The sequence below is a fragment of the Berghia stephanieae genome, chromosome 2 (assembly GCF_034508935.2).
Source record: "Berghia stephanieae isolate SIO BIC M18660-M18661 chromosome 2, UCSD_Bste_1.3, whole genome shotgun sequence".
Classification (NCBI taxonomy): domain Eukaryota; kingdom Metazoa; phylum Mollusca; class Gastropoda; order Nudibranchia; family Aeolidiidae; genus Berghia; species Berghia stephanieae.
This window is the reverse complement of record NC_088361.1, coordinates 69,447,278-69,473,478: the sequence shown is the minus strand read 5'-3', so window position 1 is coordinate 69,473,478 and position 26,201 is coordinate 69,447,278. Positions and strand designations below refer to the sequence as shown.

Here is a 26,201-nt window from a genome sequence, read left to right as displayed (position 1 = left end):
TCTCTCTCTCCCTCTCTCTCTCTCTCTCTAATCTCTCCCACACCACCCCACCCTCTCTCTCTTTCTCTCTCTCTCTCTCTCTCTCTCTCTCTCTCTCTCTCTCTCCCCCTCTCTCTCTCTCTCTCTCTCTCTCTCTCTCTCTCTGATGATCCCTCAAACATATCCAAGACCCTATAACTATAAAGTTGTTCTCTTAACATTTTTTTGTTTTGTTTTCTTTCTTTTCAAAAAAAAAATTGTTTGTTTGTTTTTGTTTCGTTTTTCACCCGACTCGTATTGTTACGTACAAGGAAAGCACAAGGCAATAAATTTTGACGTCTCACTGTGTTCTAAATCAAAATAATAATATTAAAAGTGAGTAAAAGTAAATAAATATCAGATATAAAAAATGTTAAATGTCGTTCAAACTTTTCAAGTCACTTGGAATGGTGTCAACGTGTTGCAGTTGAAAATTAAAAATTTGTTTGCCAAGGGAGTACCTACAAAAAAAAATGAAAAAAAAAAAGAAAGAAAGAAAGAAAATATTATGCCCAGAAAGGAGCTTGAACACCTAACCCACCCCACCCCGGTTAGTTACGCTATGCTAAATCAGCCGACCACCTCGCCTTCTCGCGCTCAGTTAAACAGTTTAGCCCGTATAATTATAATCTCTTCCGGTGGACTGAATACACAGCTGTGTTCAGTCCACTGGGGTGTCCACTGGTGGACTGAAAACACAGTTCCTTCTATTTATACACCTATGAAAAAGTCTTCTAGATTGTTTTCCCCCCAAAAAAGAGTTACACCGGTAGTGAACGAACGCATACCGTTGTCAGTCGTAAACAAAGTATGCAAGCAACAGTAATTTGTTGTTTGGTGTGAAACGGTAAGTAAATGTATATTTTCGAGATTGTATCGTATATATTACTGATATTATTTCTAGTCTTCGAATGGATTGGTTTCTGTAATTCAGGACATCATTTTCTCCCGTCTCTCCCATTGTTTTTGTGTGAGAGAATGAGTCATGCCCATGGCCCATGGCCATGCACTGCACTCTACACTGATTAATCCAGTCAAGACTACTCTGAACTATGATTGTATTATTTTTGTTAATCTGATAGCAAGATATCGGTCTCGCTCGTTTCCTCCATTTCAATGATTCTTTATGAGTCTTAGGAGAGTCGAGGCATGCGCGGTACTAGTGCTATGGTAAAAAAAGTGGTCCCTGCCGAGCGGAGTAAATTTATCGATGTTTTGTTAGCCAGATGTTTTATGTTGTACAAGTACAAGCAAAATAGCAGGGATGCCTTCCGAAAGCTCCTCGTTCTAGCATTTCTTTCAATTTGTATTTTCACCGTGGACCATTTGTCAGGCGTTTATTTATTCAATTTGTCATATATAGAAGTAGAAGCGTAATCGCATGCAACTCCTTCCACATTAGTTCATGAAGATGGGATTCCAGGGTTGTTGAACGCACTCCAGCGTAGCTCTGTTTATGTTTTTTCCAATAACATTCAACTGTATATGTGCCGGCCCCTGAGATTGGATCCACAAAATTATGATTGTGGATCACAACAAGATGCTGGTATGCAGGTAGGGACTGCAGACAAATTGGTAATACCATTGTTGCTCGCAAATCCGTCGAAATGAATAATTGAGCCTGGTGCATTGTTCCTTTGAATAATAGGTAGTAAGTGTATTGGTATCCCTATTTGGTACTAAAACAAGAAAACCTTGTCCCATCTCCCTACACACTCCCAGCGCTCGGATCAGCGCATTCTCTGTTATAATACGTTTGGTCACCACACTTTCATCAATTTCTTTGGTTAAGCCTGGACCACTGATAACATTGTGGTTGTTAGTCAATCAATGGGAGCAAATGTCCCTAATGTACTGGTACCACTGTACCACAGTATTGTCACTTACTCCAACTAAAAAAGCCACAGTTGTGATATTAACCTTGACATGACCAAACAAATACTAGTCTCACAAGTTTACAAATGGTTAGCTTACTAGTCACGAAATAAGAGCAGAGTCACACTTAATTTGACCGATTTGTGGTCGGAGCATCGATAGACTCTATAAATCTCTCTATTGAAAGAGGAAGTGTGAAACCATTTTTTATGAATTAAATTGAAAATAGTATTAGATTTGATGAGTCTCAAAGAAATTGAAGGGATATGAAATGTACATTGCCATCACAATGGAAATGCATAATGTTGCGATGAATTAGCAGCATAGAGGGTAGAGCATGGAAGTTGAAATAAATACATTATAATTTCTAATATAATATTAAGTATATCATAAGCTACTGACCCTTCACATTAGGTGATACCATATTTCGGAAGATCACAAGTGTCATAGTTTTGACACCTGTCAATCAAAGTGAACACTTTAAAACATTCCCCGCATCTTGGAAACAATTTTAAAAAAACTTTAAAAATCCAATGTGGCAACCTGGTTACTAGTCAAAACATCGGTAAGATTACTCCACTTGGCAGGAACCACTTTTTTACGATGGTACCCAAGGTGCTTTCTATCGCAATCACTTATTAGCAGCCATGTCTGTCAGTATAATATATGAAGTGACTAGATATCAATCTTGTAGAGCGACACCTAACGCAACACTAGATATTGCTCTAGCATGTTGGTAATTTCAAAAATAGTGTCACTAAATAAAGCTATAAAAAAAAAAGGGAAAACATCTGTATATCTTTTTTTTTCCAGCTAATGTGCAATTTACATTTAAAATAAAATGAAAGTGGCACAATTCACGTTTTTGAAAAATTTCCTCCAAATAGACACGATTGAATATCTTCACAAACCAGGTAGATCTGTAGACTGTAGTGTATTGGTTAAGCTGTTTGACTCTTGATTGGAAGTCACTTTTTTTTCAATATTAATTTTTTTTCTTCTGTCTATCTATTTTATTACTTTAACTTTTCCCCCTTTTTTTTACTTTCCTATATTTTTAAAGCTTATTTATTGAATTGTTTATATATCATTGTTCTTCTCCTTATTATTATCATTCTTTTATTATCTTCATTTTTTTTTCTTTCATTAATTTGTCATTATAATCATTATCATCAGTATACTTTTACCATGTTTTAGAATAATGATAATTATTGTTCTGTTTTATTTTCATTATTATTATTATTATTATTATTATTATTATTATTATTATTATTATTATTATTATTATTATTATTATTATTATTATTATTATTAATATTATTATTATTATTATTATTATTATTATTATTATTATTATTATTATTATTATTATTATTATTATTATTAATATTATTATTATCATCATCATCATCATCATCATCATCATCATCATCATCATCATCATCATCATCATTATTTATTATTATTCTCATGCAAATTTACAACAATGTTGCCACAATAGTAAACTTATGAAAGTCATTACAATCAGGGCGAAAAGTTCTGAGTGATACCTAGCATGGCCTAGCAGGTAACACTAGATATCACTCTCTCGCCTTATATAAGAATAAGTATAAGAGATTAGATTTGAGAACACATTGAATAATCAGTTGAGCATGATCTAGTTTTCATGTGAATCATTATTATAACAAGAAATGAAAAGAGTGGAGGAGTGCCATAAGACAAAAGGTTATCCTATTACAATTAGCAGTGATTAGATTGAATAACCAGCACTGGTGTGGCACCCCCCACCTGGTTGTGAGAAGGAATCTCTGTGCAATGCCATTCCGAAAAAAAAGTGGTTTCAATTGGCCTGTACTGACTCTTTTCTGTTCCACTCACTTTTCCGAATTTTAAAATTACTTTCTGTACTTTTTGTGAATAAGCTACTATTTTAGACACCTAAAACTAAAACTTATTTTTAAATCTTCTCTGTTAGCTTCTGATTGCAAACTGTGGTATTAATGGAGACAATACAATATTTCACTCAGGTCACCCGGTATTCCCACTTACGTATGCTCTAGATCATTTTCACAGCGATATTTTGAAATGGGACATTTTCAAGATTTCTTTACTTTGTTATAAAGAATTTGTTATAAATTAAATTGATTGACATGACAGTAACTATGGGAAACTGTATTTTTCAAGCTGAAAAATCTCTCTAACCATTTGCCCTTGTTTAGATTATTATAGATGCAAGATATTTTCTTGTAGTGTTTGGCAACTGATTGTATAATCTTCAAAATGTGAGACCTGGTTTTCTTGACTCAGACACTGAAGCTAAAGCTACATATAAAGATCTAATATCAAGCAATCTAAATATTCTTCTATTCAGCAGAATTTTGAGAGAGAAAAATGGCTGCCAAACAGATAACTCAGCAAACATTTGATGATGTTGTACGGGAAAATATGGAAGATTTTGAAATGACTGCAGAGGAGGCAGTTCAAGATGCTGTGCAACAATTTGAATCTCAGGTACCGGACTGTAAAGAAAGTTGAACTTTAAAAAAAAAGTTAATCAATGTCCATTTGTAAAATATCTCTGTAATGGATTACCAAAGCTGATTTAAGGACATCCATTGTTTTGAACCACATGAGAGAAAGCTCTCTTTATTTATTTTCCAACTATACAGACGAGGGACATAATTGAGGACGATTTGTACCTTATGCTGTCGTGAGTTGGTCAATTTTTATGATTCTAAGCCATAAAGAGGAATTACTTTCACAGAAGATGACATATTTTTGTGTACTTGCTGATCTATTTGGATTCCTTCTCCATCCTGAGGAGGACTTTGACATCCAAAGAAGACATTAAATAAATTTTATTATTGACTATCAGAAAAATGATGTGGACGACTTCAAGGCCATGTAAGCTAACCCATACTTTTTAAAAACTCTTATATTCACTTTATCTCCCTTTTTTTTAAAAGTCCAAGCCAATTCAAGTTTCCTTCAGCACAAGCAGGCAGTGTTTCAAGTTTATAATTTTGATTTAAAAGATTAATGAAAAGTAAGGTTTATAAAAGAGGTCTTGCCTAATTATAAAGGACAACAAAGTAATTTTTTCAAAATCTTTTTTATGATGTGAGATAGCCCGTTTAGATTAAAACTGATGATATACCAACTACATGTTCAGTTAGGGACTTGGGGAATCATCTTTGATAATAAATTTGTGTTTTGATGAACATATTTGTGATTGTATAAAAAAAAAAGTGAACAAGCTTGTGGGAATTATACACAAAAGCTTTAGCTATCTTGATTTTAAAATGTTTGTCCAACTTTATAAGTTTGTCAAAAGACCTTGTCTAGAGTATGGAAATAGTATTTGAAGTCCCTTATATAAGTGACAATCTGTTAACATTGAGAACGTACAAAGACGCGGTACAAGACTTTTACCTGACATTCAACATCTATCCTATTTAGAAAGATTAAATTAACTAAATTTGCCTTCACTAAAATATCGTAGAATAAGAGGTGATCTTATTCATATGCATAGACTCGTGCTTGGTTCTTACAATATAGATTATAAGGATTTTTTAATTTATTTGCATGTTACAGACACTAGGGGGGGGGGGGGGGAATAAGTTTAAGATTTTTGTTGAAAGATGTAAATCGTCTAAAAGGAAAAATAACCTTATTCAAAGGACTGTGACAATTTGGAATAATCTAAAGTTTGAGACAAAAAATTCTAATTCAATTAATAATTTTAAGAGTGCCGTTGATAAAGAGCTTACCAATATAATATTTGATTTTGACACCTAGTGTAATATAACATTGGATATTATTGTATTTTGTATATCAATTGTTTGAAACTCCAATGCACAAATCGGACATGACAAATGTATGTAAATTGAGTAAATTATACTACGAATATTGAATATGACACTTATAAGATATTCAATTCTCAATATCATCAGTTAATTGACATTGAATACTATTTGTATAATTGATAAATTGTATCTGTGCATAAAAGTTACACAGAGCATTTAAAGGTTTTTAGAAAATATTAGCTCTTAAACTATACGTATGATATGATATATTTTTGTAGATGTAGTTATGTTTTTTTCTTAACTTTCTTTTTTCTTAACAAATTCCGTAATGTGTTGAGTAGGATTTTAAAAAAAAATTCTTACATTAAGTTCTCTTTTTTGTGTTATGAAAAAGACTTTTAATATTGTATGTTTTAGAAACTTTTGACTTACTGAGCTTATTCACACAATGTGAAATCATATCTACTTTACAAAGTTAAATGATAGATCTATTATTTTAGTTGGCCGAAGAGGTAAACAGCACGGAAATACAAAATAAAAAAATTATAATAACAATTGAATTCACTTTTGACTTATAAAACAATTTTTAGGCTACACTTTTTTCCTTTTTTTTTCCATCTTTCCTCTTATTGCAGACACCGATTTGGATTGGCAACCTGATAATACATAGTGTCTAACTGTTATGATAAAAATTGGGACTGCCCTGATTTGGCTGAGAAAAATTGAAATTAAAAAAAAGTATTGGCCTTTTTATGTACATGGAAATGACCCATGTACGTTCCAGGAATACGCGTTTTTGACAAGCAAGAGGAAAAAAAAAACCTCTACATCTAGATTATAATTATATAATACTCCAAACACACTGCTGTTTTGTGTCATGATCGTATTTTACGGTAGTGTGTCATGTATTAGGTCTTTGAAAAGTTATCTATATACACTATATAGTCAGATTGCCAATTTCCTTCAATTTTTTTTTGTTCTACCAATTCTACTTTAGTATCAAAGGCAGCATTTTAACTTAGATTTTAATTTTAATGTCATGATACTGACTCACATTAATGAGCAAAATTGCAAGATGTGATATTTTGAAAAGTCAGTTTTGTTGTATTTTTAACATGATTATTATTTCAAATGATGAAACATTGATATTCTGTTGATTTTATTAACATTCAAGAAAAACTGATTTTCAAAGTTTAGTATTGCGTGGGGAATGGCCAAGATAATATATTTTTCCTGTTTGCAACAATTCTTTGTCCAAACCAAATATTGGAAACAAAAATTATTGTTTGATATACAGTGGCACTTATCAAACTTCATAACTTTATTTTTATAATGATTTAAGAAATAAAATCATACTAATTGATAATCATTACACATAAATAATCATGATGTAAAAGTAATTGTTATGTAATAATTTAAATATTTTATTCTGAAACAGGGTGTAAATTTGAGCATCATCATCAAAGATTCTGCTTTATATTCCAACACTGATGATGGAGAGAACTCAGTCCACCCAGTCATAGATGCTGTGCAAAAATTGACAAAGTCTATCGAAACTAATGGAGATGATCAAGTTCTTGAAAATTTAAAACTTTTACAAAAAGAGTGTGATATTGATCTAGCTCACAGGTGTCTTGCTGGAAGTAACAATGGTTACCCTGCTGTGTTCAAAGCATTAAGTTTAGAAAAAGACGATGTCAGCTATTTAAGTGCAGGCTTGGGCTCATTTTGTTCGCTCACAAAGGGTCAACCTGACTTGATTGATTTTGCTGGCAAAGAGTTACTCATAGACCTCCTTAAAAAATATAAAGATAATCCAGAAATCCTGGAATTGACAGTTAGAGCCATTAGATTCAATTGCATCAAACACGAAAACAATAGACAAGATTTTGTAGAGTTAAAACTTATTAATCTTCTAACTGAATTAATGGTGGAGTGCAAAACAAGTCCAGCTATAATTAAAGAAGTATGCATGACTTTACGAGCTTTGACTCAAGATGATGATGTTCGCGTCCCATTTGGTAAAGCTCACGATAATGCCAAGATGATTGTGACTGAAGGCGATGCTTTAAAAGCCATCCTTGATCTGTGTGAGGGTAAGTAATTTATATTGATTGATTTATTGGTTATTATTATTATCTTCCAATCTGCTTTATTTTAAAAAAATAATTTTTTTACTAATGATAAATAGTAGAATAAATGCTTGAATGAACTAGTTGGACAACCACGGTTCTTTGGCTACTGCTGCTGATTGGTTTGATGACATTTTGTATTGTATTAATTAACTTTCTTTAGCTTCATGAGTTATACAATTATTTGATTTCTATGTGTATCCATATTCTGCTCCATTAACGTATTTCATAATCTTGTCAACCTTCTAATGGAAGCTAAAATGGATCCTATTTTTTTTTTAAAATTATTTTTTATTTTGGTCGTTTATTTTCATTCCTTTTTATAGCTTGCTGTTGTTCACAAATCTGTGTGTGTCTCTCTCATCCCCACGCCTGAATGAAAGAAATTCCATCAAGGGGTTGTTTTCATATCATAAAGAAATAACAATTAAATATTTTCATGTTTACTCTGTCCTGCTTTCTAGACAAATCACAGTGAATCAATACAACTAGAGTTGTAGAAACATACCCATTGCTTCTGAGGGAGATGATTTTACAATTTGGAAGATATGTCACACGGGAGCATATTCTTTGAACTCTCCACATTAATTACCTGCGGTAAAATATCATTCTCACAAAACTTTGAAGAATCTTTAGTCGTGGGATGGAGCAAAAATCAAATGGTTGTAAATTTATTGACTTCCTGTTGTTCTTTCACTCATGGTTACTATTGTGTTAGGTCTGATATCGATGGCAAAGCTTGCAAAGAAAATTGAACTTAGGACATCTATTCTCAGACCACCACGCATATTTGACATACATTTTCCCAATGGATTACCATATCAAATTGTAATTAATTGATTCACTCATTATTCCTGCTTACCAATATAACTGTGATGCCTCCAACAAATCTTTAAACTTTTTTTTTAGTAAGTTATATTTTGGTAGAAGTTGAGTGTTTTCAGTTTTTTATTTTTTTTTAAAGATAGCAATCTAACTTAGCCGGAAATATGTGAATATTCTTGCTTTAAAACAATTTAAGGTTTTGTTGTCTTATGGAATGATAATCAGCTTCTGGTCTTGATTCAAGTCCCATTGCAATGGTGCAAAGTTGACTCTTAAGACAAGGCTCATTATTCATATTATTTCACTATTCTCTGATGGAAAATAAGAACCCAGCTAATGACTGTTTCATCTTTGTCATGCGTTTTGTCCTACATATTCAATATTGCTGTTGGTTTGGAACATCTCGTTCTGTGCTTTAAGCTCATTTGTGATCCAGAGTTCAGATCCAAAGTTCCTGATTCCTAGTCAAATTGACTAGAGTTTAGAAATCTAAATTTATAAAGGTTAAACAATAATAACTCAAGTCTCCTCAATGAAGGCATTAAGTTCAACGTAACGAATATGAGTAAAGCTGAATCTTAATTTCTTAGCATGGGGTTCAACCTGACATAATGTGCGACTTTGTGACTTTGTGGTCTTGTAGTATGACACTTGCCTTCAAATCGGTGGGTCTGGAGTGTGGGTCCTGCTCTGAGCGGTGCAAAGTTGAGTCTTTGGAAAAGGCTCATTTCTCACATTCTCTCACTGCACTAAGGGGTGAAATGATTACCCGGCTATTAACAACGTTGTCTGTTGAAAAAAAATTAAAAATATCGCCTTACAGGCATCATGTCTTGCCCTACATGTTAAATTTTTCTGTTGGCCTGGAAAGTGTTTTGAGCATGTTTAGTGGATATTGCGCTGTATAACACACTCAAGAAAAAATGCTTAAGTAATGTTATTTTGAGACGATTGAATACATTAATGGATGATGCGCTATATAAAATCTCAAAATTTATCTTTGAATGTTTTTAATATTGATATTGTTAAACTCCTTTATAGAGTAGCCTTTCTTTCATTTTTCGATGATATAATATTTTTATTTGCTTTTCATCAGAGTACAAAGACAATACTGCTGTGTTGGGAGAATTGTTTTTGACACTTAGCTGTCTAGCAGTCCGGAATGAATTTTGTCAAGAGGTTATGGATAGAGGTGGAGTGAATTTCATCATTAATGCTTTCCAAAACTCTCTCTCTGATAAGGTTTGTCATTCTCTTTTATTTCCTTCTCCTACTTTTTGACATCTCTCTCCTCATCCTCTATCTTTTTCTCCATCTTTGTTTTAATGAAGTATCTTGTGAGGCAGCTGTTTTTTACTAATACTTTTGCTATATCCTTGTAGCTTTTTATCGAGTACTAAGTCAAATAAGGGTTATATGTGTATAGTATAATACCCATAGTCAGAAAATTGTGGAGTGGGCACTTATATCAATGATGATGAGAAAAATAGGGTATGGAGAAGTGCCAGATGAAAACAGAATAAAAATACCATGGCGTCAGAGCCAAACTGACATGGCACCCTCTGCCTGGCTGAGAGAGAGATCAGCGAGCAGTCACTCTAACCACTGAGCCGTCCAGCCGCACAAAAATATGGCTTTCAAACTATACTGCCTATAGTATCATGCAGACCTCTCAACTACCAAGAGGATCACAACGAGGCTGGCTGACTAACCACATGAACTTTCAATGAGCGAGCAAATTCAGCTATAATGCTCTTCTTTGTATGAAACAAGACATACATATATAAAGACATATAGGATGCACAGAGAGAGGGAGAGAGAGAGAGAGATTGAGAGAGAGAGAGAGAGAGAGAGAGAGAGAGAGAGAGAGAGAGAGAGAGAGAGAGAGAGACAGAGAGAGAGAGAGACAGAGAGAGAGAGAAGAGAGAGAGAGAGAGAGAGAGAGAGAGAGAGAGAGAGAGAGAGAGAGAGAGAGAGAGAGAGAGAGAGAGAGAGAGAGAGAGAGAGAGAGAGAGAGAGAGAGAGAGATGGGAACAGTGGTTCTAGCCTCTGAGCCATCCAGCTGTACAAAAAATATGGCTTTCAAACCTATTGTGTAGACTCTATTCTCTCAACTACGTAGGGAATCACAACCAGGCTGGCTGACTAACCACGTGGACTTAAGCTATAATGCTCTTCTTTGCATGAAACAAGACATACACATTATATAAACAAATAGGATGCACGTGGAATATCTCCAATATTGGGTTGAATAGCTATTCATTTGGCACTTCTCCATACCCTATATTTCTCACCATTATTAATATTAAAGGCCGATCCACACTTTCTCTTAATTTTTCCACCCCTATATGCTCTTGAATTTTAGCTGTGACAAAAATTAATATAAAAGGATCATTTCTGATTTAAATCTTAAGATCTCCCATGATTGAATTGAACACACACTATATTGTATTACGCATATTTATTATCATTATGATATAGCATATTTGTAAATTTATTGTGATAGATGGTGGTACGTCATGCTCTCATTGTCCTAAAATCTCTTGCTGGCAATGACGAGGTGAAGACAGAAGTAGCCAGATTGGGTGGCATTGAGTTGGTCGTAGCAGCTATGGCCAAACATCAGACCAATGCATCCATTGCTGAGGGTGCTTGCCGTGTGTTGACAGCTGTCACACTCCGTAATCAGGACAACTGTAGTAAAGTTGTTGAGTGTCATGGCCATCAACACATAGTTCAAGCCATGAAATTACATCCAAGTGACTCTAATGTGCAGGTAATCTATATAGTTTCACTTTTTTTTTCTTCTTAAAAACGGCTTTAGGGTTTTCTCCTTAAAAATGGAGTAAGGGTTTGTTTTCTCACTTCTTCTTCTTCTTCTTCTTCTTCTTCTTCTTCTTCTTCTTCTTCTTCTTCTTCTTCTTCTTCTTCTTCTTCTTCTTCTTCTTCTTCTTCTTCTTCTTCTTCTTCTTCTTCTTCTTCTTCTTCTGCAAATTATTATATGGAACTGTGACAAAAATAAGTCATTGTCATGTTGTTTGTGATGAAAAGACAAAACTATTTAGATTCTTTGAATAACTGGAAAAACTGCACTTCCTCTTGCTACCATCATTTTGCCTCATTTAATGTACCATGAACCAATATTATATCAAGTAGGTTTAATAGTATCATAGACTATGATGGGCAAAGGGTAAGATGTGACAGCGGACATTCTACAAGGACAGAAATATCTTGAAATTGAGAACATATTTACTTTTAAATAGATTTAACTTTGCAAACGTCTGTCCATGTATAATGTTCTTTTTACTTTTAGTTGATGAATTGTAATATTGAAATATCTGTTTTCCTCCCACCTCCTACAACATGGAAAAGTCATTTATCAAAACCTTAACCATTCGTTGTTAATTGATAAACACACCTATCCTCGGGTCTTCTCTACTTCCCTAATGTTTTTGACAAGGTTGAATCTAAAAATACTAACATAAGAATGAATATGCCATCACCGAATCAAATCAAGTGCTTGCTCATAATCCTGGCCTGGAACATTGTTCTGAAAGAATGTGAATCTGATTTAGTCAAATTCAGTCCAGATATAGACCAGTAAGACTACAAAAAGAAGTTTGGACCATAAGTCATATTAATTTGTATTAGCGATATGTACAAGGGGCACAGTGTGTGTAGGTATGCATCTAAAGCTGTAAATGGCTTCTAACATACAGAAAAGTCGCCCATTTTACTCACTCGTGCTTGAAAAATCCTGATAAAATTCAGAGTTGTTTAAAGAAAAAAAATGAATGATGTTCCTTTTATTATGTCCCGTGGCTATAAGGGGAGAAGATGAGTGTTTGTAGACTGCTGAGGATAGTCAATTTTAGATCAGCTAAATATTTAAACACTTCTTGATAAATATACACATTTTTGAAGATAATATTCATTTAAAAGCTGAGCATCTAATAGAACTGAAGCATAAATGGATATTTGAATAAAGATAATATAGATAAATATAATGGAAATCATGTCAACGATAAATTGAATAAATGATAACGTTTTATAAAAAAATAAATAAATAAATTATTTCCTTTGAAATGAGTGATTTTATGATGATGGAGATTCATGTCAAGCCAACCAAAAATTTTGTTTTGAATCATTAACTCATGACAAGTGTGGGAGGATGGGATTAACAAGGAATTGATAGGATATATTGTTCTCTTTTCACTTTTAATGATTCATGACCATGCCTTAAGTTCATTCTGTTGATATTTGATAATTTTTGTTTTCTTATCTTTCTTGTTTTAAATCTCAGAAACAAGCTTGCATGGCGCTACGCAACCTGGTTTCAAGGACGAAAGACTTCTGTGATGTAATTCTGGAATTAGGTACAGAGACACTGTTGAACTTTGCAATGAATACCCACAAAGAGGTTCATGATGAAGCAAAAGCTGCCCTTCGGGACCTTGGTTGCAAAGTAACTCTAACAGAACTATGGACGGGCCAAAAAGGCACTATTCAATGAAGATGCATCTGATAACATTTTAATTAGGTTTTAATGAAAGTATTGGGTTTTTTACCGCTGGAAAATGTGTTCATTCTGCAGTGTCGACGTCCATGCAAACGAAGGTGTGACATGACATAAATGATGTTCCAATGTTTGGAATTAAGCACCAATTGTTATCTGTATCCCGTACTGCATTAACACAGTTTAGATAGAGCTCTTACACACGCACCATTAGATTCAGACGCTGGCATTCGTTATTTGATTGATTTCACAATCATATATTTTAGATACCAAGGGTGGTAACATTTTATCTCATGTTTCTATATCTTGAAATATGGCTTCTTGACATTATTTATCTTGTGGTGAAAATTTCTCATTCATATACGTATAATAACGTGTTTTGATGAAGTTATATTTTTTGTTTGATTTCATATTGACCTCTCTTTATCCATTAATAAAAACCTCTCTTCTTTATTGCTTACTTGTTAAGTGCTTTTCATTGACATTGAAACAAAATGTAAGCATTTCTCATCCACACAATCAATAGAATTTAGGTGATTGAAGCAGCAAAGACGAGGTATGACATTTTTTTTCTTCTTTTTCCTATACTTCTGAATATCCGGATGTCCGTCTGCCTCGTAACACAAAAACAGTTCCATCCTGAGGAGAGTAAAATAAAGATGTCAAAATTGGTAGCATACTAATGTGATTAAATAAATAAATCAACTTATCACAGATTAATATAATGAGGATTAACCATTCCCATCACATGAGACTTCTAAATGCTAAATCCTAATATATGAATTTTCACCTGATTTTTTATTATTGTTTTTTTAGTTGTTGATTCTATTCTATTTTGATTTCAGTGTTCTCTGCCTGTCTCTTTCTCACTCTCTGTCCCTGCTTGTCGGTCTGTTTCTCTCTCTCTCTCTCTCTCTCTCTCTCTCTCTCTCTCTCTCTCTCTCTCTCTCTCTCTCACTCTCTCTCTCTCTCTCTTTCTCTCTTTCTCTCTCTCTCTTTCTCTCTCTCTCTCTCTCTCTCTCTCTCTCTCTCTCTCTCTCTCTCAGATAAAGGAACTTAGTGATTGTCCAGTGCGTTTTTAGTTAGATTGAACTCTATATCTTCATATTAAAACAGACAGAATTTGTATTAATTATAAAAATACAATGAGGAAATTAATGATAACTTCTGAGCTAGTTAGTTGGTTACACTTATTGTCTTTTTTCATCCTTTCATGCAAACCTATACTTTTTTTTTAATGATTTGAAGCTTATCTACCTAGTTTGCAGTTAAAAAAAAAGCAAAACAACATGTTACATTTCAAAGAAAATGATCAATCATTTCAAAATATATAGTTTGTTCAATATTTGTTAAATGTTCAATATTTGTTAAATATTGTGTCAACAGGAAAAATTTATTAAAAGTATTCTCATCATTTGGAAACAAAAAATGGTATTATATGTCAAACTCAACAAGAGCGACAAAATGAGTAGGAATACAATTTTTAACCTTGTTTACGAGTCAATTAATTAATTTTTGAAAAAAGGATTCCTATATTATTTTCTCACACAAAACACTATCTACAAAATATTTTGAAAGACCCACTAAATGAAATTTAAAACAGTGGTTTCCTTACAGTGCAAGTATATTATTATTATTTTATTCTTTTGAGATATTGTATTTTACACATTTGGTGGTCAAAATTAAGTTATTATACCGACGATTTTTAAATAAAATCAGCCATAGATCAAATTTATATTTTCATTGCTCTTGATGTACTTCTCTAAATATTAAACAAACCTGATTGTGTTGGATTTTGTGCTTCTGTTACCATGTTATGTACCCCTCAGATGCAAGGACATTGCTATTTGGACCCTCAAATTATTTTCTTTTTTATTCCTTTCTATCTCTTGTCTTGTACCATGTTGCCTTTGTATCAGCCTAATCTTTATCCAAAATTTAGTTGGCATCATTTTGTAAAGGCGAGTCGAAGAATTTTATAAGGTGTAATTTATATATTTATTTATTTTTATAATTTGGCATTGGGTGGAAGCTGTATTTCATCTAAAGTTTCCAAATAGGGATCAAAATCATATCAGTTTTGTCAAGGTTGTGAAAAAAATATTGTATCACATGTCATTAGGGTGATTTTAATTAGAAGTGTACAAAGGCTATGTTACACAATTCCCCAAAAATAAAATCAAACCTAACTATACCAGAATTTAACTTAAGAGAGATCTAATCTTAATCTTTCGTCTTTATTTCGTATTACCTTTACAAGTCCAGGGAGAGACATCCAGAATGTTTTATTCGGAATTGCATCTGTCCCCGATCTTTTGTACAGGAAGATTTGTATGGCACTCCCCACAACCAAGTAGAACGCCAACATCACAAAACATCTGTAATGGAGTGGAATACAAAGAATAATAATAATAATAATAATAATAATAATAATAATAATAATAATAATAATAATAATAATAATAATAATAATAATAATAATAATAATAATAATAATAATAATAAGACGAAGAAGAAGAAGAAGAAGAAGAAGAAGAAGAAGAAGAAGAAGAAGAAGAAGAAGAAGAAGAAGAAGAAGAAGAAGAAGAAGAAGAAAAAAGAAGATGAAAAATATGAAGAAGAAGAAGAAACCATTTGTGTGTGTGTGTGTGTGTGTGGGGGGGGGGGTATGCAAGAAATTAAGTCAATAAATACACAGCGGCATGTGCGACTTGTATGGAAAAGTATCATTACAAATGATACTTATACAACTTATCAATTTTAGAAGAGTCATATGTAGGCAAGGAAAGGAGCCAGCATTGATTGCCTCATTCAACATTGAATGAAAATTATCAGACCGCTTGGATTTTGAGCAAGTTATTATTATTATTATTATTATTATTATTATTATTATTATTATTATTATTATTATTATTATTATTATTATTATTATTATCATTATTATTATTGTTATTTTATCATTATCATCATTACTATCAGTATTATTATCATCATTATTACTACTATTTTAAGTACTTTTCCCCCCTATTACAAGAGCTGTAACCTAACAATAATTGCCTATTTGGACAATAAAGATTATTTATTATTATTTGTTATTATTACTATTATTATATTATTATTATTATTATTATTATTATTATTATTATTATTATTATTATTATTATTATTATTATTGTTATTATTATTATTATTATTATTATTATTATTATTATTATTATTATTATTATTATTATTATTATTATTATTATTATTATTATTATTATTATTATTATATTATTATTATTATTATTATTATAATTATTATTATTATTAAGTGCGGTGGAAATGAACAAGAGTATTAAGAGCTGGATGACCCATGACAAGAGAGAGAGCATATATACATAATAATTATCTTCAAAATAATACATCTATTTCATAAATTATATTTACATTAGATATAGCACACCATATAAATAAGAGTTCTTACATGATAAGGAGGCAGCTACCAGTGGATAGCGATGACGATGAATCATGTTTGGGCTTCAAATAACTTGGACAGGCATGATAACTTGTTAGGGTGAAATACTGGATAAATTGATGACAATGAAAAATATCAAAATGAATAGTGACCTCAATGAATAATCAATATCTTGGGTATAAATGCCTTAACAATGATCTTTTTACACATTTTTTTGGAACTTTTTAAACACCCCCCCCCCCTCTTCTACACACACACGTACACACTCAATGCAATATTACATTTTTCAATATTCGATTATTGTTTCCTGGACAGGGTCTTTTGACCTCCCATGGTGGGCAGCAGGTTACTTGTGGGGTCTTCTATATGTATTTTTTTTTTTCGGAGCTGCTTTTTGTCCTTGTTATCAAATGTAGTGTTCTCCCCTTGCGGGCAGGGAGTACATGCTATGTCTTCTATCCCCCCATACCCGTTTTCCAATGTTTCCTGTCGTTGTCTTGGAATGAGATTACTTATATTTGTCCTGACCCTGGCCGGAGTTCCTTGGTTGGGAGGGAAACAGTCGAATGTATAGTTATAGTTATAGTTTTGGGAGATGATATTTTTTTCCTTGTAAATCATCTCTCTGTTATGCATTGTATTATGTTTAGTTTACAAATTATATTATATGATTTGTAAACATTTGAGTGTATTCCTCTTAGTTCGGACCTGTGCTTGTGTCTGGATGAGACTTTTAGGTGATCTCAAACTAAGTACTTTGACGGTGTGCTCTTGGAATCTACATCTGTTCCCTATTTGAACCAATTCCCCTTTGTCTCACCTTTTCTTTTGTGCTTTAATTGTAATTCTGGAACTTTTTACTATCCCATTTTCTTCCTTTTTACTGGCGCTTATATGACCTTAATGTGTTGCAAGCTCCGTAAAACCCTTACAAACAAACAAACAAACAAACAAATGTAGTGTTATATTGGAATATACTCTAACTCGTCACTAGTTCTTAAACCTGAAATTGATGACTTATGACAAGATTGAGACCATACGACCTTAGTTCCAAGGTTTCGAGCCACGGTCACCTCGGTTCGAGCCGACTATTAAACAGTTAACGGTCGATATCGGTCGATCGAGTTTTCTGACCAAATTTTTAAATAAAAGTTTTTCCACAATACGGCCGTTGACTGGTTAAGCACCTTAGCAAAGGAACTTTATACACTGTTCCCTCTATCCTCACAACAATGAATGGGGTAGCTGGGTCTGTTATACCTGACAGAAATTCTTTACGATAGGCAGGCCATCATCTATTGAAAAGGTTAGCAAGCAAGTTAAATGCTAATTACTCGCTTCCGAGTGGGTCCCAATAGCTTAGTTGGTAGAGCACTCGCTTCACTCAGAAAGGGACCGAGATCGATCCCTGGGTGCAGTCGATATTTTTTTCTTTCCACCCAGCAGTGACTGTGTAGCTGGGTCTGTTTGATCTGGCGGAAAGTACTTTGCGATAGACTAGCATCCTATCGAAAGGATAGTAAACAATTGCTATTGTCCGTGAAACTTCACGCTATAGAAACCGGGATAAACTCCGGCTACATGGGCCTGTTGGCTCTGAAGGACTACTTTTTAAAATTTATTAAGCTTCAGAAGCTGGGGGTAGCTGCCGGCATAGAAGGACTGCTTTCTACTTACCGTTTATATACAGCACAGGCTTGATTAATCCATGCATATGTTTCTTATTCAATCGACATCTAACGTAAATGTTTTCCCCATGGAAATGACATTCCAGCACGGTTTCCTCGAACTCATTCGAATGTGCCGATTTTTTTTTCCTTATCATTCTTTGTTATCATTTCATTCCTTCGTCAAATTAAAGTTTTACCCTGAACACGGTTTCTTCGAACAAATTTGACCCAGCCAAAGAAAAAAAAAAGAGATTAATGAAAGGGTTTTTTAAATGCTAAAGTGAGTGATTTCGACCACTGATTGACATACTGACGACATTGACAGTTAATATGTGTTTATCTATCGACACTGCAGGAGTGTGTATACAGTATATGATACACAAGCAGACACACAACCATTCAGACAATATCACGTTTTCGCATAACTGACACCTCTGCATATTCTTATCACTTCGCCATTCGGTCTAATTTCAATAATAGTTGGCGACGGTGGTACCTGGTAAATGAATGTTGCCATACAGCAGCCCCCCCCCCCCTACACACACACACACACGCACACTCACCAACCCCTTGTATCATGTCATGTATAATGTTATCTCTCTCAGCAATCAATAAAGTAAATAAATAAGTTTCATTTATTCATCCTCAAGCGACGATTTGTCTTGGGTTCTATTCCATGGAGAGACTGGAATAACACGGGTGTCAACCGAGCTCAGCGACGTTAGGGACAGGTGGCTTGCTTGGGTCACACAACTTGGTGAATATTCGAACTAGCTATCTTTAGGGTACGAAGCAAAGACCGTACAGTTGCCCCCCCCCCCCCCCCCCCCCTTTTTTTTTTTTTTTTTTCACCGATCTCAATGAAGTCGTTTTGGCAAGGCACGGTTTCCTCGAACTTTTTTGTAATGGAGCGTTCACATATTACGTCATCAAAAATTTGCCCTTTTTAGACCCCCCCCCCCCTCCCCCAAGTCATCACTTGTCATCATTGACCTGACCCCCCCTCCCTCCCCCAACAGATGATGACGTCATCTAATTTAATAAAAACTAAAAGATAACTTTAATTTCACAATATTTATTATTCGTTTTTCAAACCATAAACATTGATTATCAACGTTTGATAAAACACATTCAGACATTTTATTAATTTCAGAAACTGTTGATAATTTATGTTTTATGATACAATGGGGACATAAAATTTAAATTTGCAAAGATAAAATCTAACAAACATTATTTAAATTAGGCTACTTGGTGCAGGTGCTATTTAAAAAAATTCAGAAAGTGTAATTTAAAATAGTATAGGAGGCAAATTATTTTATAGCATATTAGTCTTTTAGTGGAATGAATTTCTGTTTCAATTTCCAAACATAAAATTAATTGATTCAAAAATGTTTCTTTCATCGTCATCATTTTCTCCCATTTGCTGTTCTTCTTGTATGCCGCATTTTCGTGAATGGTCTTTCATTGCTGTGATCGAGGAGTGATACAATGAACATTTAGGGCAAGTTCGCCTTTTGAGAAGTGATACCCCGTTCCCATCTTGTTTCTTGAGAGATGGGCAATACTCATCATAGCAATTTATCTTTAGCTGTTTTGAAAGGAACAAACTTTGAAATAGGCTTAATTTGTCTATGTTTTGATGACATCATCTTGGGTCTGACCCCCCCCCCCCCTCCCCAATGTCAACACATGTCAACATTTGGTAGACCCCCCCCCCCCCCCCCCCCCCCCTAGCTGATGACGTAATATGTGAACGCTCCCTATGTCCCGCGAGTTCGAGGAAGCCGTGCTGGAGTATACAAAGAAAAATGTGCTTTGTGATAGTTAAAGATATGCTAGAGGCTATGGACTGTAAACGGTAATAAACAAAAATGGATATAACAACTTCAAAAAAGAACAAAATACCAAATACGGATCATTTTGGGCTCAAAACCTTTCTTCAGCCAACAACCTCCCCCCCCCCCCCCAAAAAAAAAAACAAAAGATAAAAAAAAGAAAAAAGCCAATTAATACATGAATTAATGCATTACGTAAAAAGTCAGACAGATGGTATTTTATTCTTTTTTTTTTTTAAATCAAAGCTGTTTATAATATTCATTATTGTTTATTGCTTAATAACATTGTGGAGACAAAATATTATTTATTTTACATTTTTAAAAATAGGTATCTACATACATATTTTCCGGGCCAGTTTTTATCTTCCCCTTCAGCTGTCAAAATGCCTGGTTTACTGTTCAAGTCGCACACAAGCCGAACATATGATGTTCTGAAATGATAAAGCGTATAATGCATGGGTTTGTGATAAGTAAATTAAGAACATGTTTGAGTTATAAATATCGCATTCAGAGTCTTTTCCTTTTTTAAAATTTTTTTGTTGCGAATAGGCAATTGAAGATATTCTGTGTCCGTCACAATTAAACCTGAACAATTTTCAAGAAAAATTAAAGCGAATGTGATGCTTGATCATTCGCACTTCATAAATAGATATTGAATATTCGTTATAAATACAAATTAAAGATCCCCCTAACACCCCGTAGGTTTGAACTTACCTCATGAAAGTTGCAGAAAAGTTTTGCCATTGTTTTACCCATGAAGTTTCTTGATCTGAATATCCCCATGCACCTTCCCACGGACCCTCTAATGAGCCCCATGAATTTGCTGTGTAGACCACTCGAAGGCCTAATTTGTCATCTGCTTTGAATTGGGCAGTGTCCTGCGTCCCCAGGTTGTAGTACTGAGTGCTTGGAAATGTGGACTTTTGACACACCTATTGGATAGAGAGACAAAGCGGACTTTTGACACACCTATTGGAAAGAGAGACAAAGCGGACTTTTGACACACCTATTGGAAAGAGAGACAAAGCGGACTTTTGACACACCTATTGGAAAGAGAGACAAAGCGGACTTTTGACACACCTATTGGAAAGAGAGACAAAGCGGACTTTTGACACACCTATTGGAAAGAGAGACAAAGCGGACTTTTGACACACCTATTGGAAAGAGAGACAAAGCCGACTTTTGACACACCTATTGGAAAGAGAAACAAAGCGGACTTTTGACACACCTATTGGAAAGTGAGACAAAGCGCTTGACCTCATGATTATATTTTATGATCTTTCAAATTGACAAAATTATTATTTTAAAGAAAATAATTGTCTTTGATTTATGGGATTTTGGTCCTTACATAGAAATGGGAAAACAAGTTGAAATAACCATATTTATTGTGCACAATTTTTTGAGAGTTTTAAGTTTTAAAGACGTATTAAATATAAAGGTCAATATATCGAAAATTTATTGATTTCACATCTTGGTGATTTATTTAAGGAGAGTGATTTTCTAATCACATTGTAAAGTGTTTAGCCACAATGGCCGATTCTCTTGAGAAACATGTTATATACATTCACTGACACTCACACACACACACACACACACACACACACAAACTAAAATATATATATATATATATTTATATATTATAAATTTGTGTGTTGTTGTGTGGTGTGTTGGGTTTTGGTGTCGTGAATGATATAACTTTTTTCAAGAGAATCGGGCCCTTGTGGCTAAAACTTTACAATGTGATTAGAAAAATTACTCTCCTTAAATAAATCACCAAGATGTGAAATCAATAAAAATTTTTGATTTATTGACCTTTTTATTAATACGTCTTTAAACTTAAAATCTTTAAAAAATTGGGCACAAAAATAGGTTAAATTTTAACTTGTTTTTCCCTTTCTATGTAAGGACCAAAAACCCATAAATCAAAGACAATTATTTCTTTAAAATAATAATTTTGTCAATTTGAAAGATCATAAAATATAATCAGAGGTCAAGCGCTTTGTCCCCATTTCCAAAGGTGTGTCAAAAGTCCGCTTTGTTTCTCTTTCCAATAGGTGTGTCAAAAGTCGGCTTTGTCTCTCTTTCCAATTAGGTGTGTCAAAAGTCCGCTTTGTCTCCTTTCCAAAGGTGTGCAAAAGTCGCTTTGTCTCTCTTTCCATTTGGGTGTTTAAAAGTCCGCTTTGTCTCTCTTTCCAATAGGTGTGTCAAAAGTCCGCTTTGTCTCTCTTTCCAATAGGTGTGTCAAAAGTCGCTTGTTCTTTCCAAAGGTGTGTCAAAAGTCCGCTTTGTCTCTCACCAATAGGGTTGTGTCAAAAGTCCACATTCCAAGCACTCAGTACAAAACCTGGGGAGCAGGACATGCCCATTCAAAGCAGATGAACAAATTAGGCCTTCGAGTGGTCTACACAGCAAACTTGGGCTCATTAGAGGGGCCTGGGAAGGTGCATGGGGGTATTCGATCAAGAAACTTCATGGTAAAACAATGGCAAAACTTTTCTGCAACTTTCATGAGGTAATTCAAACCTACGGGGGGGTTTTTGGGGGGTTTTTTAATTTGTATTTATAACAATATTCAATATCTATTTTTTGAAGTGCGAAATATAAAGCTCACATTCGCTTTAATTTTTCTTGAAAATGTTCAGGTTTATTTTTGCGGACACGAATATCTTCAATTGCCTAAACGAACAAAAAAAATTTTAAAAAGGAAAAAAACTCTGAATGGATATTTATAACTCAAACATGTTCTTAATTTACTTATCACAAACCCATGCATATACGCTTTTATCATTTCAGAACATCATATTTGGCTTTGTTTCGACTTGAACAGTAAACCAGCTTTTGACAGCTGAAGGAAGATAAAAACGGCCCGGAAAATATGTATGTAGATACCATTTTTAAAATGTAAAATAAATAAATTTTGTCTCCACAATGTTATTAGGGGGGGAATAAAAATATAAAATTTTTAAACAGCTTTGATTTAAAAAAAAAAAAGAAAAAATACCATTGTCTGACTTTTTACGTAATCATTTATTAGTATTAATTGGTTTTTTTTTTTTTTATCTTTTTTTTTTTTTTTTTGGGGGGGGGGGGGGGAGGTTGTTGGCTGAAGAAAGGTTTTGAGCCCAAAATGATCCGTATTTGGTATTTTGTTCTTTTTTGAAGTTGTTATATCCATTTTTGTTTATTACCGTTTACATCCAAGCCCTAGATACTTTAACTATCACAAACACATTTTTTCTTTGATACCCAGCACGGCTTCCTCGAACCTCGCGGGACATAGGGAGCGTTCACATTTACTCATCAGCAGGGGGGGGGGGGGGGGAGGGGGGTCTACCAAAATGTTGACATGGTTGACATTTGGGGGGGGGGGGGGTCAGACCCCAAGATGATGTCATCAAAACAAGACAAATTAAGCTATTTCAAAGTTTGTTCCTTTCAAAACAGCTAAAGTAAATTGCTATGATGATTTGCCACTTCAAGAAAAAGATGGGAGGGGTACACTTCTCAAAAGGCGATTGCCCTAAATGTTCATTGTTCACCCTCGAACACGCAATGAAAGACCATTCACAAAATGCGCATACAAAAAAGAACAGCAAATGGGAGAAAAAGTTGACGAGAAAAACATTTTTGAATCAATTAATTTTGTTTGGAAATTGAAACAGAAATTTAATCCACTAAAAGACTAATTGCTTAAAATAATTTGCCTCCTATACTATTTTAAATTACACTTTCTGAATTTTTTTAAATAGCACCTGCACAGTAGCCTAATTTAAATAAATGTTTGTTAATTTTATTTTGCAAATTTAAATTTTTTTGTCCCCATTGTATCATAAAAAAAAATTTCACATTTTTCGAAATTAAAAAATGTTGAATGTTTTTTATCAACGTTGAAAAAATCAAGTTATGGTTTGAAAACGAATAAATAAATATTTGAAATTAAAGTTATCTTTTTGTTTTATTAAATTAGGACTCATCATCTGTTGGGGGAGGGAGGGGGGTCAGGTCAATGTGAAAGGATGCTTGGGGGAGGGGGGGGGGGGTTTAAAAAGGGCAAATTTTTTGATGCCCTAATTGTGAACGCTCCATTACAAAAAAGTTCGGGGGGGAAACCGGCCTTGCCAAAACGACTCATTGAGATCCGTGAAAAAAAAAAAAAAAAAGGGGGGGGGGGGGGGGTGGAACGTACGGTCTTTGTTCGTACCCTAAAGATAGCTAGTTCGAATATTCACCAAGTTGTGTGACCCAAGCACCCCCGTCCCTAACGTCGCTGAGCTCGGTTGACACCCGTTTATTCCCGTCTCTCCATGGAATAGAACCCAAGCAAATGTCGCTTTTAGGTGAATAAATGAAACTTATTTATTTACTTTATGATTGCTGAGGGGGATAAAATTAAAACAATACATGATACAAGGGGGGTTTGGGGGGAGTGTGCGTGTGTTGTGTGTGAGGGGGGGGGGGGTGCGTTTGGCAACTTCATTTTCCAGGTACCACCGTCGCCAACTATTATTTAAATTAGCCGAATGGCGAAGTGATAAGAATGAGAGGTGGGCGTTTGCGAAAACGTGAATTGTTGAAATGGTTGTGTGTCTGCTTTTTGATCATATACTGTATAACACTCCTGCAGTGTCGATAATAAAACAAAAAAATTAATTCTATGTGTCAGTATGTCAAATCAGTGGCGAAATCCTCACTTTAATTTAAAAAACCCTTTCATTAATCTCTTTTTTTTTCTTTGGCTGGGTCAAATTTTTCGAAGAAACCCTTTTCGGGTAAAACTTTAATTTCGAAGGAAAGAAATGATAACAAAGAATGATAAGGAAAAAAAAATCGGCACATTCGAATGAGTTCGGGAAACCGTGCTGGAATGTCATTTCCATGGGGAAAAAAATTTACGTTAGATGCGATTGAATAAGAAACTAGCTGGATTAATCAAGCCTGGGCTTATATAAAACGGAAGTAGAAAGCGTCCTTCTATGCCGGAAATACCCCCGTTCTGAACTTAATAAAAATTTTAAAATAGTCCTTCAGACCAACAGCCCATGTAGCGGGTTTATCCGGTTTCTAAGCGTGAAGTTTCACGGACAATAGCAATTGTTTACTATCCTTCGATAGGATGCTGTCTATCGCAAAGACTTTCCGCCAGATCAAACAGACCCGCTACACATCACTGCTGGGTGGAAAGAAAAAATATCGACTGCCCCCCAGGGGTCGATCTCGGGCCCCTTTCTGATGAAGCGAGTGCTCACCAAATAAGCTATTGGGACCCACTCGGAACGAGTAATTAGCATTTAACTTTCTTGCTAACCTTTTCAAAGATAGGCCTGCCTATCTAAAGAATTTCGTCAGTATAACAGACCCAGTACCCCATTTTTGTTTGGGATAGAGGGAACAGTGATAAAGTTCCTTTGCTAAGGTGCTTAAAACCCGTCACGGCCGTATTGTGGAAAAACTTTTTTTAAAAATTTGGTCAGAAAACTCGACGACCCTTCGACCGTTAACTGTTTATAGTCGGCTCAACGAGGTGACCGGGGCTCAAAACTTGGAACTAAGGTGATGGTTCAATCGTCATAAGTCATCAATTTCAGGTTTTAGAACTGTGACGAGTTAGGATAATTCCAATAAAACACTACATTTGTTTGTTTGTTTGTTTGTTTGTAAGGGTTTTACGGAGCTTTCAACACATTAAGGCATATAAGCGCCAGTAAAAAGGAAGAAAATGGGGTAGAAAAAAGTTCCAAATTCAATTAAAGACAAAAGAAAAGGAGACAAAAGGGGAAATTGGTTCAAATGGAACAGATGTAATTTCCCCAAAAGCACACCGTCAAAATACTTAGTTTAGATACCTAAAAGTTATCCAGACACAAGCACAGGTCCGAATAAGAGGAATACACTCAAATGTTTACAAATAAAAATAAATTGTAAACTAAACATAATACAAGCATAACAAAGATGATTTTTAAGGAAAAAAATTCATCTCCAAAACTTAACATAACTAACATTCATGTTTCCCCCCAACCAAGGCTCCGGCCGGTCGGGGAAATATAAGTAATCTCATTCCAAACAACGA

At 34.2% G+C, this 26,201-nt stretch overlaps 2 protein-coding genes across 3 annotated transcripts; one reads left to right on the top strand and one right to left on the bottom strand.

Annotated features, from left to right (window-relative positions):
* The first annotated feature begins 770 nt into the window (after nt 1–770).
* On the top strand, nt 771–15,376 carry LOC144965422 (armadillo repeat-containing protein 6-like). 2 transcript variants are annotated; one of them, XM_078900760.1, is made up of 6 exons: nt 771–865; nt 4,268–4,404; nt 7,138–7,795; nt 9,753–9,898; nt 11,163–11,432; nt 12,960–15,376. In XM_078900760.1, exons 2-6 carry the CDS (start codon nt 4,285–4,287, stop codon nt 13,167–13,169), a joined length of 1,404 nt encoding a protein of 467 aa, XP_078756886.1. In that variant the 5' UTR covers nt 771–865; nt 4,268–4,284; the 3' UTR covers nt 13,170–15,376. The 2 variants fall into 2 exon arrangements, with proteins under 2 accessions (XP_078756886.1, XP_078756887.1); XM_078900761.1 differs by having other exon boundaries at nt 782–865; nt 4,265–4,404.
* On the bottom strand, nt 11,552–22,457 carry LOC144963992 (uncharacterized). The gene is made up of 6 exons (XM_078897934.1): nt 22,431–22,457; nt 20,849–21,066; nt 20,475–20,565; nt 16,639–16,736; nt 15,424–15,550; nt 11,552–13,811 (listed from the first exon to the last, which is right to left on the bottom strand). The coding sequence occupies exons 1-6, from the start codon at nt 22,455–22,457 to the stop codon at nt 13,755–13,757; spliced, it is 618 nt and encodes a 205-aa protein (XP_078754060.1). The 3' UTR covers nt 11,552–13,754.
* Between the last annotated feature and the right edge of the window lie 3,744 nt (nt 22,458–26,201).